This window comes from Bradysia coprophila (genome assembly GCF_014529535.1).
Source record: "Bradysia coprophila strain Holo2 chromosome IV unlocalized genomic scaffold, BU_Bcop_v1 contig_5, whole genome shotgun sequence".
Lineage (NCBI taxonomy): Eukaryota > Metazoa > Arthropoda > Insecta > Diptera > Sciaridae > Bradysia > Bradysia coprophila.
Genome location: NW_023503374.1, coordinates 39,579 through 58,412, shown reverse-complemented (window position 1 = coordinate 58,412; position 18,834 = coordinate 39,579). Strand labels below are relative to the sequence as shown.

At 36.1% G+C, this 18,834-nt stretch overlaps 1 protein-coding gene across 1 annotated transcript; it reads left to right on the top strand.

The window, feature by feature from the left end:
• The first annotated feature begins 17,647 nt into the window (after positions 1-17,647).
• On the top strand, positions 17,648-18,772 carry LOC119072002. Its single transcript, XM_037177120.1, has one exon. The coding sequence runs from the start codon at positions 17,648-17,650 to the stop codon at positions 18,770-18,772; it is 1,125 nt and encodes a 374-aa protein (XP_037033015.1).
• Positions 18,773-18,834: the final 62 nt, after the last annotated feature.

Below are 18,834 nucleotides of genomic sequence, written 5' to 3'. Positions count from 1 at the left end.
TAGAATTCGGTATGAGTTTTTTTAGATGTCTATGATGATTCGTATAATACAATGGCTCTAGAATTCACAATTATTCATCCACAATTTATAAGTCGTATTCATTTAATCAAATTTGTAATCTTTTGCATTCGAGCTGGTACTCATTAATAAGTTGAATAGTTGAAAGGATACACTGCAATCGAGTTTCGCACATCGTCAATCAAAAAGAATGAAAATAATAAAATTTCAAATTTCACTAATGAATCTTGATGGAAACAGAATAAAATCTCTTTAGACCGGCAGGCCCCTACATCTCTTGTCGAAATAAATATTTTCTTAGGAATAAAATTTGAAATCTAATTCAAGCATATGATTCCTCTATAAGTTGATTTGTTTAAAAAAAAATAAAATTTAAAAAAAAATTTCAATTCTTAACAATTAAAATAATTCAGGCAAAACGATACTCTCTTCGACTTGAAAATAAAGAAATTCAAATATTCACAAATACATCGCTTTGAAATCTTGTTTAATAAAGTGATTCGACGTATTTGATTCTACCGTCGCAATTTGTCACATTCAAAATTTCTAAATCTGAAAAAATGATCTAGTACATAGCAATGTGATCAATTGATTAATTTTGTGCGTGTTCGCTATGTTTTCAATACTCGTAAAACCAAGGCTTATAAGCCTAACAGATCTTATAAAATCATTCTATTAAAATCTGCTTATCTTCGACAATATATCGTTTGCACTAGAGTATATTCTTTAGCAAAAATTGATGGGTAATTAAACTGCTGTACAGATTTGAAAAAGGGTTGAAAAATGTTTTATAAAACATCATTTTAATGATGCATGCTCGTCTGTGATGTTTACAAAAACAGTCGATGACATTGCATACGAGATATAATTTGATTTCTTGTCAAGCCAAGCACGCCGATCATCAGAAATTTAAGATTTATAAGATTTATCAGTTTCATTTACCTAATTAAGCCTTCTTTTTTTAATGATCGCATTTTTTGAATTCTTTTTTGTTTTTTCAAATATACAAAATGTGCCACGCAAAGAGCACGCTCTATATATCAAACAACTAGTAGGTCATTGATGAAAAAATCGCTGTCTGTAATGCAGACTCTGTATTTGAAGGTGTCAATTATGGTTAGTCAAATGATTGCTATATACACGTGTTGCATTTATGAAGTTAATTCAGAGTACACTTAAAAGGGTCTTTCAAATGCTTGAGATATCATCAAAAAAAAGGTTAACAAATCATGATAATGCACAACTGTTTCGCTTTGTTCTAAAGTTTGGCTCCTTCATATGCAGTCCATTACTCGGATATGCTGGCAATGATCTCCTTCGATTCTTTTGACTATCTAATGCATTGCTCACCACAAACGGCAGCTTACTTTGCTTGAGCATCTCTTTGAAGATAGCTGTCATATTCATATTGTTTTTTGCCGAACATTCGATAAATCCATTATCCCAATCGATCTGAACAATGTTTTCGGCCAGATCTCGCTGCACAGTACGATTGCTTTCAAGATCACATTTGTTGCCAACTACAACGATCACAGGCGGCTCAAATGGAGGAATGTTTTCGTTGAGTAGCATTTCTTCATATTTTTTTTACTTTCAAGTTTTGATTTATAATTGTTCAGATTGTTGATGTGCTCGAAAGTGTTCTCTTTGTCATGTTTTTGATGATCTGATTTTCATTTACACGCTGTATTCGGGATCGTGAAGAAATGTTTCTTATTTTGGCTATGGTAAAATGACGCATTTCGGTGAGTAAATTCCCAATTCGGTACTGTTGTATGAATTTTGGATATAATTGAATATTGAACAATCGGTACACGTAAATGCAGCAGCAAATAATTTAAGTCTTACTACTCATGTAGTTGTTCTACTTCCCGCAACTCCCAGCAAATATTGTACGCGTAATACTCTCTTGAACTACACACACACTCGTGTTTTGTATTATATACACGAGTGTATAACGCTGACAATATTTACTGGTACCTTCATGTACTTTTAAGTGAAATAGGTTTGTGTTGAAATTTTGAAATTTGTTTATATTTCCCTTCCAAAGCGATTGGAGCACTGCTATCTTATAAAAGATAGATCCTATGAACTACGCCACTTGTCACAACTTCTACGTTCTAAAATCTACAATAGTCAAGTCCAAGGTTATTCGAATTGTCAAAAATCATCCTTAGAGAACCCTAACCTCAACGTATGTGCAGTGAAAATGAGCAGGCGCTTTGCTCATGTTTGAAAATAGAAACAAATGTTTGAATGGTTTTCATGGTTTTCTTGTAAAATAATGAGCTTAAACACTTACGCCATACAAGAAAAAATAATAATTTCACCACTGGAAATCTATTAAATTTAATGTTTTTGTAGATTCGGACAAAACAAAAAATTAGACGGCATCTCAATAATTTCATTTTTTCCCTCCGAGTTGAGATTAGGGTTCTCTATAGATGACGGTGCAGCTGTCAGTGTTCGGATTTACAGTTACTCAGACTTGATCTATAGAAACGATAACATTTTGGGTTGCGACCCCCCAAACTTCTCATTCGATAAATTCCTTTATTTCAGTAGTATTATACAATTGTGACCGACTTTTACTTCCGATTCCTACGATTCATTGCCCTCAAATACAATTCCTGACAGGTTAAATCCATTTGCTGATACCTTTGAAAAGACCATACATTTTTCGTTAAGAAGTCAAGAGATATATTTATTTTGCTCAGGCCTCAAATTTTCAAAATGGGAATTAATCTTTAGATTTTACAAGCTTTTCAGATTAAGGATTACAACCGAAATGATGAAATTACTTCAGAGAGAACCCCAACAATTCTTAGACTTAGAATTTATTGTATTCATCTTGCAATATTTTACAATTCAATTTTTAGTGAGTTTGTCAGCAACTCGTTCAACGTTGCAGACTCACGGCACTTTACATGATCCGTGTGGGTAAGGGAAGAGCTTTCTTGCTCTGTTGGTTTTTGGATTTGTTAAAATAACTGTTGACTCTTTGGGTTTGGAGACGTTTTTCCTTTGGATTTGTAGACATTTTACCTGTGAATTCTTGTTTACCTGTTTCACTTTTTATTTGTGAGCGTTTTGGCTGTGAATTCTTAAGAGTTTATTCTTACACTTAACAAAATTACTCATACAGTCCGTTTTTTTTTATTTCGGAACACATTTGAGATATTTTAGAGTTTTAAAAGTCATCGATTTCATGGCATCGGCCTATAACAGAAGATGCGTCCGTTTCAATTTTTCTCGCAGGCGCACTTTTTATTTTGAATTTGAATTTTTCGTCATTTTAATTTTTTGTTGTTTAAGTGTTTAATTTCCGGTTTTAATATTTTACTTTATAATTTGGAGGTTCGATACTCTAATTTGAGACTGTGCGAATAACAGAATTCATATAAATAACTTATTTTGAAGTTTTATCAGATTTTTGTCGTAAATTTTTCATAGATGAATAGTATTAGTATAGTTCTTCGGTAACGCGTAACATTTATTGACATTTTCAAGGTTATACACACGTTACAAGGCAGCGTCAATGTAGAAGCACGACTAACCTTTACCCTACTGATTAAAATTTTTCAGATTTGGTAATTCAAAGAATTTACGACACATTTGTCGATTCAATACTAAGAACACACATTCTTATTCTACGGACTATAACGGACCGTACAGTGTGTGTGGCTTCTATTGAGACCATTTATGGAAGAAAATCAAAGCCTAGCTTAGAAGTTTCTTGAATTACATTTAATCGCGAAAGGTAAGTTTATCAATGGCGGTAAACTCTGACATTTGTTTCAACTAAAACTAAAATCATTTTAGACGAAGAGGAAAGTCTTATTAGAATAATTTAGATGCTAATACTTTGGAATATCGCATAAAAAAATCTTCGTAAAGGTTAATACAAACATTCGAAAATTTTCTGACGAAATGCCTAAAGCTGGGTTATGAAACAAAAGCTCTAGATTCATCGAAATTCAAAGGAAAAGGAAGAGCCAATATGCCGTAATTTGTAAGAAAAAACATGTGTAAAAGAGACAAAAAGAACTGTTCGAAGTTTTATGAAGTACTTTATGAAGTTCCAATATTCAGCTCAAATTAGAAAAAAAGTTTTCATTCAGGCGGAAAAAAACTTCACATTCCCTCACCAGGTAGAGAGCCAAAACAACAACTTTTTCTCTCACCTTTTCTTCTACTTTTCGTTACAGTGGCATCACTTTTCGTTTCCAGTGACATCAATTTTCGTACCCGCTCATGTCATTTTCGGACGTTTTCACCACCTGGGTCAAAAACAAAACTTTTCATACCTAGGACCAAAAAAGTGCGACTTTATCGCACTTTTTCTCCGTCTGATAATATACTATTTCGACACAAAACATGTTTTCCACACAGAACATGTTTTTCCATGTGAAACACATTTCTTATCTGAACCATGTTTCCCATTTGAAACATGTTTTCTATCTGAAATATGTTTCCCATCAGAAGCATGTTTCGAATCTGAAACATGTTTTATATCTGAAAAATGTTTGACATTTTAAACATGTTTTCCATTTGGAACATGTTACTTATCTGAAACATGTTCCTTATCTGAAACATGTTCCTTATCTGAAACATGTTCCTTATCTTAAACATGTTCCTTGTCTGAAACACGTTCCTTATCTGAAACATGTTCTTATCTTAAACATGTTCCTTGTCTGAAACATGTTCCTTATCTAAAACATGTTCTTATCTGAAACATGTTTTCTACCTAAAATATTTTTCTATTGGAAATATGTTTACTATCAGAAAAATGTTTTCCGTTTGAAACATGTTCTCCATTTGGAACATGTTTTCAATTTGAAACATTCTTTCCATCTGAAATTTGTTTAATATCTGAAATATGTTTCCTATGTGAAACATGTTTTCTATCTGAAATATGTTTCCCATCTGAAATATGTTTTCCATATGAAGCATGCTATCCATGCGAAACATATTTTCCATGCAAAAAAATATCTTCTAAAAACAACGAATACACTATCTTTAGTCGTATTGTTAACGATAATAAACAAACCACTGTTGCTACTTTCATCTACAACTGATTATAAAATTAACTGACTTTCCCTGTTTACATGGACCAGACTGTCAAACAGCTGAATCGAAATAGTCCACAAAATTGAAAGTCGCGCGGCAACTATACCAAAAAATTAAAAGTCGGCCACTATACGACAAAAATCTGATAAAACTTTTAAAAAAAGTTACTTATTTCTATTGATTCTTTTATTTGCCCGGACGTAAATTACAGTATTGAGCCTCCAAATTATAAAATAAAATAATAAAACCTAAAATTGAACACTTTCTGTAGCAAAACAACGAAAAATTGAAAAAGATGAAAAATTCAAATTCAAAATAAAAAGTGCGCCTGAGAAAAAGGCTGAAACGGACGCATTTTTGCTACTTGACATTAATGACTTTCTGTGGATTTACATAGCAACGTAAAAGTGACAGATGCAAAAAATTTCTCATACGGCAACTCGAAATTTCATTCATAATTTTAATTTTATGAATGAAATTTCGGGTTGCAGTATTTAAAAAACGTTGCATCTGTCACTTTTACGTTGCTATGTAAATCCACGGTTTAGAAACTCTGAAAAATCTTACTGTGGATTTACATAGCAACGTAAAAGTGACAGATGCAAAAATTTTCTCATACGGCAACTCGAAATTTCATTCATAATTTTAATTTTATGAATGAAATTTCGGGTTGCAGTATTTAAAAAACATTGCATCTGTCACTTTTACGTTGCTATGTAAATCCACAGTTACGGTGTTCGAATTTAGTTTGAACACACTGTATATCACATTTTCGTTTTCAACAGATTCTACATAATTTCTAGATCCACAGATTTGACAGTCTTGATATTGAATGGTTTTTTGGTTTGTATCCCAGTAAACTGGTTGTTACATGTGTGCGACAAAAATTTAGACTGGGAAAAAATTCAAATATTTCATTCAATATAACAGCTGTCAGAATCATTGGGACTAGAAATATCAGATCCCACATAAAACAAAAATGTGATATATCATTAATTTTGTTAAGTGTACGCATTTCAGTTTAAGTTGCTTAAATTTGTAGGCATTTCAGCTTCTTAAATATATAGGCGTTTCAGCTCCTTTCGGTACCTCTTTTCAGGCATTTCAGCTCTGTTCTTTTCAAGTCTTTTTAAGAAAGTCCTCTCAACCTGTTTGGGACGGTTGATTTAAGACACTTTCGCTTGTAGACCTCACTTCGTTCGGCCTACAATCCTCGAAATTGCAATATTATTTTATTATTGCTGGTAGATCGGTCGTAAGAATGGACGCCGTATAGCAAAAGGGAGTAGAATCGAATACGAAAACACTTTATGCACTTTCCGGTGAAGGCATATGCGTACAAGGAAAAAGGAACGTCGATATGGTAATGAAAGATACAGAATTTAATCATGAATTTCAGGTATTAAAAGATTTGGGACGTCTTAACGAGGATGGCATAATTGGCAGAGACTTTTTATGGGGAAGGGCCGTGATAGATATGATAGATGGTAAGCTAGCGATAAAGAAAGATGTTAATAGCAGAACAGTGCAAAATGAGGTGACTGGTACGAATGGATTGAACAAGAATGCATATTCATCAATGATTGATAACGACGAGGAAGGTAATTATTCTTATATACACGAGAATGATAGTCGGTGGGAAATTGATTGTGGTCCACATGATGCTGGAATGAAAGCTGATGAAGCTGGGAAATCAACTATCGCCGATAGCTGCGTCCTACAAAAGGTATCTGATGAGGCAGACACCAGTACAAATGGTACTGAAGGTGAAATGAGCTTGGGTGCTGAGGAAACCTTGGGAGCGATAGCCAATGTAGAAGACTTTGAAAAGGACAGGGGCATGACAGCTGCAGAAGATCGTCCAAAACAAGTACACAAATGACTATTTCGGTTCCCAAACGGGAATCGAAAGTACAAAAATTCAAGTTATGTGTCGATATCGGTTAATACATAATGCGAAAGTCAAATCTTGTCAAGATGTTTACTTCGATCAATATTGAACAAACAGTGCGCCAGTGTTCTGGTTAATGTTAACATACAAACAATATTTTCTTTTACCAGGACTTCCGCAAATGTCAGCATATTTTGGTTTCATTCATCATACTATAACGCATTTCTTCGAGTTTAGGTGCCTCAATTACAAATTTTCGTAGTTCTCGTGATAAAAATTTATTTGGATCACACGGAACGACGTAAAGAAATTCAACATGTGCGGTTGTGGCCCTTGCCTTCGGTGCGGGCAGCAACTATCGCACACGGCAAATAACTATTGTTGTTAAAATGCGTCGCCTACAGCGATATCAGTTATTTTGTAAGAACAGATGTAACGACTTGCGTCGGTTTAAAGTGGTAATTCTATTGCAGGAAAAACTCTGTAACGTTTCTATGTTGGCGATTTCTGAAAATACAGCCTTAAAAAAGGATTTGATTAAAACACTAAAACATATTTTTTTATATTATTCAAACAAATCCAATAAAAACACAAAAAAATATAAATCAACGGCTCTAAATTTACCAACACACTTTTTCCGCATTTTATTTATAAAGTATTCCTCCTAGTAAGGAAGTGTAAAAAGGGAAAACGAATTGTTTTGTTTGTTGGGGATGTGAGTACATACATATCTAAACCATTACGAAATACACAGTGGAGAAAGTGTTGGCACTTTCAGTTTTATTGCATGCAATGCGATGGAAGAAAATAAAGACCAAGATCGAAATGGAAGTTCATATGTCCCATTGGATTATGTGTTTGTATATGTGAAATTCTTGTGTTGTTTCGATATATGCAGGCTCGTAGCTACTAACGGGCAAATGTGGGCATTATCCACTCTGACTAGAGCGAAAAACCGGTTTTTCTTCAATTTTACCGTATACAAATATTTTTGTCGTTATTTTGCACACCTTTGACCCACCCTGAGAAATCCTGCTAGCTACGGCCCTGGATATATGTTGCCTTTGGCGTCGTCGGTTTCATCTTCGCATATGTGGGGTGCTTTTAGAATTACCATCGGGGACTCGTTATGCCCAGAAACGGTTTCACGAATGAATTCGTATACTTTTTGCAATCATAAAAATACAAAAAAAGGAAATCTGCTAATGTCAATAAAATATAGACATTACGTGAGCAATACTGAAGAAAACTAACCCTGCTATGAGTACAATTTTCTCTTGATAATTATTACGTTTTTATTGTTTAGATGATTTTTGAATTGTTTTATTTCCAATTGTCAAGTAAACCGCCCTGCAAAAACGGTTGGAAAACGGACGACAAAAAATCGTGAGGGTGTTTTAACGTTGCGTCTCACAACACAACGTACAGCGACCGTTAACACCGAAATTTTGCAGGAAAGTTAATGGATGACAAGCTAGGACGAAACCGACCTGAGGAGGTGAAATTAGGTTTGGTCAAGCGATGTAGTGACGCACGGAAAAAAATACAATTATTCGAACCAAATTTACTGTTGAAAATTTGGTTCGAATATATCAATATTTGTCCCAAATATTTTAAATTTTACAAATGTGTTTATTTACAATGATAAATTTGTACAATATTTAAAATTACTAAGCTGTTGTATTGCTTGCTTTGTTCCGACCAATGTTGAATTTTTTTTATTTCAACATTAAAAATTAAGCGTGTTACCGTTTACATTTCAAATGAAACGTTTTACCGTTTAGGGTTATTGTACTAGAAACCGGCCAACTAACAAAAATTTTCAAGTTGATAGGATGTTGTATTGCTTGTCTTTGCTTTAATTCTGTATCGATGTTGTATTGCTTGGCTCAGACAAGTGTCTCAGCCAAGCAATACAACATCGATACTAGAGGTGAGCGCCGGAGCCAGTCGCGCCGATCGCCGCCGAAAATTTCACTAAAAAGTCAGCCGCCGCCGGTCGATATTTTAAATCGTTCAGCCGATCGCGCCGCCGCCGGTAAAGACAAAACACTGCGCCGCCGCTGTGCCGCCGGTTTATTTTTTCTTCATTTTTCGGCGCAAAGTAGAGGTAACTAGGAATGAATTCGTTTCACCAAATACGAGAAAAAATAAATTTTTATCAAAAAACAACAGAATTTTGAATAAAAAAAATTGAGTAAGTATATTGTGAAAAATAGACTCGTGTGAAACGTAAACTCCTTCGTTGATAAAAAGAGAAAATAATATTTTGGTAGTTCTATATCAACAACCAATAACGTCAGCGAGTGGTTTTACAGTGGCTCAAATTTTACTGTCACATTTTTCAATTTTCTTCTTGCTTGACCATTGAAAAGCTTGAAACTAGTGCAGGTTTCGAAAAATCTGCCAAAATAAGTTTGAGTTTCGGCTGGTATGTAGCTGATTGGAAAATCTAGACTTTCTCGGATGCTTTATGTACGGTATGCATTTTGAGAACTTGAAATTAGTGGAATTTTGATGGTCTTTTCACATAAAGTGTAACAGAAAGTCAATTACTTATTTTTCCGTTTGAATTCCAATTTTTCTGGGAACAGCTTTTTAAAATTTGAGTAACAACAAAATGATTTAAAACAAGGCATCAGAACAGTCGGAGCGTTTGCTGCGACCTAGCCTCGTACGACCCGTAATCCTATTTCGTCCGTAACCATAATACGTCCGTAGCCGTAATACGCCCGGAACCCTAATACGTCTACAACCCTCTAATGCGTCTGTTACCAAAATGCAAGTCAAGTTGGGCATGGTCAAATTTACTGAAAGTGTTCATTTTTTAAATTGCGCATAGCGCAATTACGAAAGCCCGTACGAAGTACCTCTCAAATAAAACCAACAATTTACGATATTATTTTAGAAACCCAAAATGTTTTGCAAACTTTCTATTGGGTATTCAATTATCTCTCAAATGAAACAAAAACTAGCAAAATCGGATGAGATTTACTCGATTTATGTGCAAAAAACACTTAGGGCCGAGTAGCGGCCTTAGTCCAAGAGAAGAGTACCATGGGGAATAATGCCCGAACTGTCAAACTTTTAATTAAAGGGTTGCCGCCTTTTATTGCTCATTAGTTACTTTATTACTTTATATAAGCGGTAAATTTCCTTTATCTCCTGCAAGCTGATATTTCATACATCACGCGTTTCTACATATAAACACAAACACATACATAACCACAGCCTATACGATTGGATAATTCACACATAACCCACCTAGGGTAAATTTACTTTCCATCTACATATTTGAAAAAAAAGAAAAACGTCGAACGGCGGAAGCGAACACGGGACCAGCAGCATATCAACCAAACATGCTGACCACTACGCCAACAAATCACATAACGAGATGCAATTGGTGTCGGTAGTGGTTCGTTAGTCACTTCTACATCGATCAAATAATCAGAGTAGTCGGAATGATGTGATTTGAACGAAATGTTGAGGTGGATAGTATATGTGTGTGAGTAAGTAAATAAAGGATTCTCTGTATGATGTTTTTTTTTTGTTGTGAATGCGTTTTAAATCAACTGTCGCTTAATTAATTAATTTTAAATCCAAATTTTTGTGGTTATTTCGCTAATGTATGAAATATCAGCTTGCAGGAGATAAAACATTGTTCTACCTTGGTGTATATTTCTCGAATCACTTCTTATGTACAATTGTATATACACTCGCTGGCGCTCGTTATATACAATTGTACATACGAAGTTATTCTCGAAATATACACCAAGGTAGAAAATGTACTATTATATCACCACTTTATATATGCGGTGGATTTCATTTATATAACAGTGATACCACTTTATATACGCGGCGCACATCCTTTTGTGTTATTTTCACTTATTCTAGGCGGTATAGTCACAGTACCTTTTGCTATAGGCGGTGTATATCCTTTGCAAAGACAATGCGCTGAACTATGCGCATATACTCCATGTATAAACGGTGTTTCTTTTAAGTCCTTTGTGTTGAATAGTTTGTGAAAATATCGGTTTTTTTCTTTTTTAAGTCGGTGTATATTCTCAGATATGTTCCTAGAAGGAAAAATTGTCTATGGATTAGATCCGTGTGAACGTTGATTTTTTCTCATATTTTCGGTGATATTTTCTGTATAAAAAGGACTCAGTGCAGAACGAACAGCACAGTCTATTTCTGGAGAGAGGTACGATAGGTTGAACTTGTGTTTTGGTTTTTTTGTTGTTATTATTATTTTTTGAATATTTTGCGAAGATAAAAAAGTAGTTGGTGTTGTCTTGCTGTCATCAAATTGTTTTTGTCTATATTTAAGTGACACCTGGCGCTGAGAGTTTCTGGTAGCTGAAAAAGGTTTACGAAAATATAAAATCTAATTCGTTGAGAGAAAAAATCGGGTTAGAAAAACTAATTAGAAGACTCATTAGGGTGAGCAAAACAAAAATCCATTCAAGATAAATTTTGGTGGAAAAAATCTCACAAAACGATTCTAACAAGAAAAGAAAAAATCGCATCAGAAAACTATTTAAACTAATTTGTGTTGAAACATCTGACTGTGTAAAAAATGGATGCACGGAACGATCATCCTATTTGTGAAGAGGTCGATGCGCCCACTGAGAGAGAAGACTGGTTCAATTAGTACTGATTCTTGGAGGTTGACTTGACTGAATGTTCGTCTATATCAGAATCTGACATGAGGGCCTATTATGAAGAAATGGGTCGTGTCATGAATGAACTTATCCTGTGGGCGAAAATTGTGCTGTGCAGTGTATTGATGGTGAAAGTTGTACTGTAGGGGGTACTACCGCGTGTACTGGTATACAATACGGTACTGGCCAATCTGGTAATGTTGAAAATACGAATGCAGCTGTAGATTCGACCGGTGCGCGGTTGAGTAACCTTTACGATTGTGCACCTACTACTGGCCTATATATACCTGACAAGGAGTATTGAATATGCCTCATGAGAGAATGTCGGTTTTTTCTTTAAAAGTCGGTGCATATTCTCAGATGTGTCTTAGAAGGAAAAATTGCCTGTAGAATACGTTCATGTGAAAAAGTAGAGTAGTTTTTTGATACCAATAATACCATTAGCAGCCTTAATGGTAATTTTGCAATGACATTATGAAAAAAAGGTATGGAAATATTCACATACTTCGATTAAAGTACTACTTTATTTTTTTCTATTACCCTGCTAGGGGCTTTGGCCTATTTCTAGATGTGTTCTGTGAAGGAAAATTTGGTTTATGAATAGTTTCATGGGAACGATGGTCCCTTCTCGCCTCTATGTCTTTTCTGTTGCGGCAATTTGTACTTGCCTTTTCGTTTGATTTCATAAATGTTGTTGTATTGTTATGTTTTTTGTGACAAGTGGAAAGCCAATAAAAATTAGCTGACAAAGCTTGCGGAGAAGTGACATTTAGTTGGAAAAATTTTGTAGGATCAGTTTCTATTGTATTTTCCTACATCATTGTGACTCGTATACAGCGCCGATATCGTTCATAGAACCATGGTTCTTTTTCTGAAACTGTGAGAAACAGTCTTTAAAATAAAAATATTTGAATATAAAACGACTCTGTGTAGTGAGATCGGTACAGTTTTGTTCTGGGGATCGTAGAGTCAGGCTGTTTGCATTTTCACCAAACTAAAAAAAATCAGTGGTGAGAACAAGGCGTACGATTCTGACAATTTGGAAGGTAAGGACAAATTTTCTGATTGCAAAGACTATATAACTGCACTACTATACAGACGATCAGTGAAGATCCTGTTTTGCATAGCTGTGTTTCTTCAATGTCTTTTGTATTGAATATAACTCTTGAGAGAATTTCAGTTTTTTTTAATTCTGTACATATTCTCAGATGAAGGAAAAAAATGCCTGTTCTTTCTTAGATTTTTTGTGATATTTTCTGTATAAAAAGGATACGATCCAGTATGAACAGCACAGCCTATTTCTGTGTTCTGTGAAGGAAAATTGAGTTTATGAATACATCCATGGGAACGATGGTTCTTTCTCACAGTTTCGACAATATTTTGACATAAAACGGACTCTATGTAGAAGGACCAGCACAGTCTATTTCTGTTGTGGCATGCTGTCCTTGCCTTCTCGTTTGATTGTAGAAGTGCTGTTGTCTTGTTATGTTTTTGTGACAAGTGGAAGTGGAGGGTCAATAAAAATAGGTTGACAAGGTTTGCGGAGTGACATTTAGTTGCAAAATTTTTGTAGGATCAGTTTCTTTCGTATTTTTCCTACGTCGTGACTCGTACACATCGCCGATATCGTCCATAGTTCCAAGTAAATAATGGTTCTTTTTTTCAAACTGTGAGAAACTGTCTTTAAAATAGACATATTTGAATATGAAACGACCCTGTGTAGTGAGATCAGTACAGTTTTGTTCGGGGGTTCGTAAAGTCAGGTTGTTTGCATTTTTACGAATCTAAAAATATCAGTGGTGAAAACAAGGTGACAATTTGGAAGGTAAGGAGAAATTTTCTGTTGTAAAACCTTATGAAGAACGGTAAAAAGGGGTTACTGATGAATGAACATCTTTCTAGACCTACACTTTGACCGTACTACTGAGTCAACCACTGTAATCGCTTTGTTGAAATTGGTCAAAGATACAATACCATTGTGCTGCAGCATTTCTTGGAAATCAATAATGCAGCAAAAAATCGGAAATTTAAAATCTGCACAATGGACAAATTAGAGAATGTTATACTGTCGGAAAAGGATGAGTACGGCTTCATAATCAACCTTTCGTCATCGTATTCACCCGGTACTCACTGGGCAGGACTTTATGTGGATAAAAATCGTAAAGGTTCATTTTGCGACAGCTTTGGATTTCCCCCATACATCTATGACATGACAGATTTTTTTATTAGAAATTGTTCAGCTTTTGAATCAAACGAGCAACAGCTCCATCAACTTGAATCAAAAGTTTGTGGTATGTATGCTGCGCGTTTTGTCCTACATATGTCAAACGGTGGTTCAATGAAATCATTTATCGATAAGTTTTCTTTAGATTTACATCTTAATGACATTTTCATTAATAAAAATTTCAATTATTATAGCAATAGGATCAAGCAATTAAGAAAAAAAACTTAAGGAAAAAGATGATGAAGTTTTGTCGTAAGCCAAAATATACCTTTTTAAGTTTTAAGTAGTGAAAAAATTTGATTCAAGAAATTTGATTGGTAAAACTGTGTCAATAAAAAATCGGATATTGATTTACTGGTAGAATTGTACTTTATTAAAATGAAAACAAAGAAATTAATTAAAGAGCTTAACTGTTACATAATCACTGACAAGTAAATTATTTAAAAAAATCATTGTTGTAGTTGTTGGTGTTGTTCCAGATAAAATCTTAGTACTGCTACAACTTCGTCATATGTGTATGTACCATCTTCATCGGCTGAGTCGGTAGCTTGACTTTCGGTAGATTCTGGTACTCCTGAGTTATTGTCTCCTTTGACTTCTTCTTCTGCATCCTCATCATCTTGATCACTTTCAGTACCAACATTGTCGCTTTCTTGATCACTATTGCATTCTTCAACTTCTTTGTCACTATCGTTTTGGATATATTCTGAATGTTTTCTAGAAATATGCCTTTTTAAGTTGTAAGTGGTGGCAAGAGCGCTCGAGCAATGCGGACAGGTTACAGCCATTCTTTATCTTTACTCGTCACCGTTTGGAGTAAAACTGAGGTAGTATTATTCTGGAACTCCTTATTTATTACAACGATGCTTATGAAACCGAAGAATTGCTCGAAGCTCTTTATATGTATAACTTTGGAGGTCTCTAAGAGTCCCATCACGTAATATCCCGTTTCCAGTTGTCAAGTCTGTTTCGAACTGTTTTGTTTCATTTACTTTCAAAGTGTTATTCGCTGGATATACAATCAAAGGTGGTCTACCCAGACGTCTAACATTGCGGGATGCTCGAGGTCTAGGATCGATCCATACGTTTTCAGGAGTACCGTACAAATATTGTACTTCAGGTTTAGTTACGTTTACGTGTTTCTCGTAGTGGTGAGAATATAAGTAGAAATGACTTATAAACTCTTCACCGCATATTGGACACTTCATTTTTCTTCGTGGAGCGTTGTGCCAGGTACAAAACCCAAAGTCCTATAATCTTTACAATTTTGTAAAGATTTTTATTTATATTAATATCCGTTCTCGCTACTGTGTCAACTGTACCATACCTTATCATTGACTGAACCATATCTAGCCGTAACATTTCACTTATAGACAAATCTCCGCGATACTTGGTTTTTGCAACCCTATTTAGTGTTACTCTGAGATTTCACTAGCTTAGGGTAAAATATTTTAGCACAGACGAGTTCAGTTAAATGTTTCAACCCCAGGCCTATCAATCCGACGGCTGAATGCCAATTTTTGTTTCTTATCCAATCAATGAGAAACGCTAAGATGGCCTTTTTGTCGGCATTGTGTACGTCATCACTACAGATGTGCGGGCCGCCCGAAAATGTCGGGCTGTCCGAGTTTTTATCCGGCCCGACCGGGCTCGGGCTGGACGGGCTTTGATAATAGAAATATTCTGTTCGTGCGGGCTTTTCTAATTAGATCCGGCCCGAGCACCGGGCCGGACGGGCTTTGAACTAAAAAGATTGGGCCACCCGAAAAAAAATTTAAAATGTAAAAATAATCTATATCTAAATTTATGACTACAAAAACGACGACGATTTCATCCAACCTCAATTTTTTTTTCGAAAATTGTGACAAAATTAACAATTTTTGCAAATTAAAGCCGCTTTGCGCTCATTTAGGTGGCTCATTTGACATTAAAAAAATGTTTAGGTTGTTATGTCCTGTGGATGAAATCTGCCACTTCATGTGGCCTTGGAACAGACATATAACACAATACTGACAATACTCCTTCTTGTTCTTATTAGAATAACTAGTACAGTTTGATATGATATTTGTCATAATTTGTATTATTTTTTCTATACCATTGCGAATATTGTAAATTTGTGAAAAGGAAAATGCAACGTACCCGCAGAATTTTTCTTTTCACAAATTTGCAACTTCTTTGAAATTTTTCGTACGTTTCGTTAACATTCAGTTGTATACATACCAGTCAGTTGAACTCATTTGAACTTGTAGAATGTAATCAAATCATATCCGACTAACGTCTAATGCTACTTGAAAGTGCTACGATGGTATATTTGATACGTCTACTTTTTCAAGGTATTTTTCAAACAATTGAAAAAATTCGGGCTTGTTCGGACGGCCCAGAAAAAGCCCGGTCCACAAATTGGTCGGGCCAGTTTGGATCGGGCTTTAAAAGTGAATTTCGGGCCGGGCTTCGGGCCGGACGGGCTTCAAAAAAACCTCGGCCCGCACATCTCTAGTCATCACTAGTACAGGCAGTTTTGTAAGCTAAATCGTGTTCTTTCGCAATTAAGTCGTCACTATCAACCGGAGCACCATTATTCAATTCATTACCTGTACCAAGATATTTGTGCCCCGGAAACAAGAATATGTTACCAAATGTCATTCTCATCAGTCTTTAGTAGTTGAAGCTTTCATTATCTTTAACACTTTTTGTGTTTTAGAAAATTATTTTTCGAGACTTTTTTCTCAGAAAATTATTTTTTCAAAAATTTTTTTGACAGAAAATTATTTTGTCAATATTTTTTTGTCAGAATTTTTTTTTTCAACAATTTTTTTGTCAGATTTTCTTTTTTCAATATTTTTGTGTTCATTTTTCAACTCTTTTATGTCAAGTGAGAAGATTGCACCACAATGAATAAACTACTTGTGTGTTGTACACACACCGACGAATCACTCAGTAATGAGCTACTAAATGATTGTAGCTCTTTATAAAATGAAACTTGTCCCCTTCCATCGTTGAAGAGGACAAAGACCAACCCCGTCCCCGACCAATAATATATACACTCTTCAGGCATGTGGCCGGGGGACGGGGTTGGTCTGAATTTGTTTTCAGTTTCGCTAAGTTTTCAAAGCAGCCATCCCTTTAATCCGAATTTCCATTTTTAATGGCAACTTTTTCTAAATAAAATCGTCAACAACTTGTTCAACGTTGCGATCTTATGCTGTCTTGTGAAGGGTGTTGACATAGCAACGAAAGATGGTCAGACCACACTGGCCAGTGACCTATGTCAGCACCTGAGGTCGAAACAGCAGTTCTGTCTCAAAATTCACTTAACGTGAACTGTGGGAGGGAAGAGAATCGGTTTCTCTGTTTGTTTTGATTTTTTCTGATTTTTTAGCAATTTGTCTGTAGGCATTTCAGCTGGAGGTATTTTCAGTAATCCTAAACGTCCTGGTTAAGGAAGCAACGTTTGATCTACACAGGATCTTCAATATACAATAAAGACTAAAGCAATTTTGTTTTAATGTCTCAGATGATGTCCAAATTAAAATATGAAAAGGAGTTTTTGATTATTTATTCGTTGTTGTCCTCGTCCCTGAGCATTGTGTATGTATCCTCAGCCCGTTGCCAAATTGTAACGCTAAAAAACCCTCTGAATTTGTTTTCAGTTTCGCTTGACATATCAGACCCATGATATGTCAAGGGTCGGTGGTGTGGTGGCCGCGACTAGATATAGAGAGAGCGCGGAAAGAGCTAGGGGAAATTCAAAGGCTAGTGTGCATTTGCATAACTGGAGCTATGAAGACCACAGCTACCGCGGCCATGGAGACACTGCTGAATGTACCACCGCTCGACCTGATAATTCAGGCTAGAGCCTTCGCCACGGCGGATCGGTTGGTGCAAAATGGCTTGTGGACCTCTAACTTCCGGGCAGGGCATGGGAAAATATGTGGCGTGGTAGAAAGCCCAGTTTTCGGTATGCCCAGAGACCGGATGACGCCGGTGATTGACTTCACGAAGCGATTCGACGCTACTTTCTTAGGCAGAGCAGACTGGCTTAACGGCTGGCCTACTGGTCTATCAAGGGAAAGTAAAGTCAGATTCACTGACGGTTCGAAAACTCCAAATGGAACAGGAGCTGGAGAGTATGCCCCCGAAACGGGGCTAGGCAATTCCTTCCACCTGGGAGAGATCGCCAGCGTACCTCAGGCGGAGCTTTATGCGGCACTCATGGGAGCACATGAAACTCTGCCTATAGGGACGCAAGGCGAAGAGGTCCTTATATGTCTTGACAATATAGGAATGATCAAGGCACTCGTATCGCCCGTAGTCACCTCCAAGCTGGTGAAGGAATGTAAGGAATACCTGAACCTTCTTGGTCTGAGCAATCGGATCAATTTGGTCTGGGTACCAGGACATTCCGGCGTAGAGGGAAATGAGGAAGCAGATAAGCTGGCCAAAGAAGGCTCGGCGACTCAGGCAAATGGGCCAGAACCGTACCTTCCGATTCCCGAGTCAGAGTGTAAAAGAGCACTGGAAGACTGGGTTAAGCGTAAACACGCAGAACGCTGGGAAGCGTATAATGGAGGCGTTCACACGAAATGCTTCTTCCCTAAGCCTAACAAAAAATGGGCCAAAGATTTGCTCAAAATGGACCGAAATCGCATTAGAAGAGTAGTAGGAGCGATTACGGGACATTGCGAGCTGAATCGGCCCATGAATAAGTTGAGACTCTCGGACACTCCGAGATGTTCCTGCGATCTAGAAGAAGAAACGTGTGCACACTTGATATGTGACTGCCCCAAATTTCTTCAACTGAGACGCAGGATGCTCGGAGACTACGAGGTGGTTCATTCGGAAATTGCTGCAATAGGACCTGACATCTTAGACAGGTTTCTATTGGCAACAGGAAGGCTACCATGATTTACATGATGACCGGGAATGGAAACAAAGGATCAACAGATCTGTTCTGAATCTAAACAGTC

Coding starts and splice junctions, on each gene's coding strand:
- LOC119072002 (XM_037177120.1), top strand. CDS start 17,648: ATGAAGACCACAGCTACCGCGGCCATGGAGACACTGCTGAATGTACCA.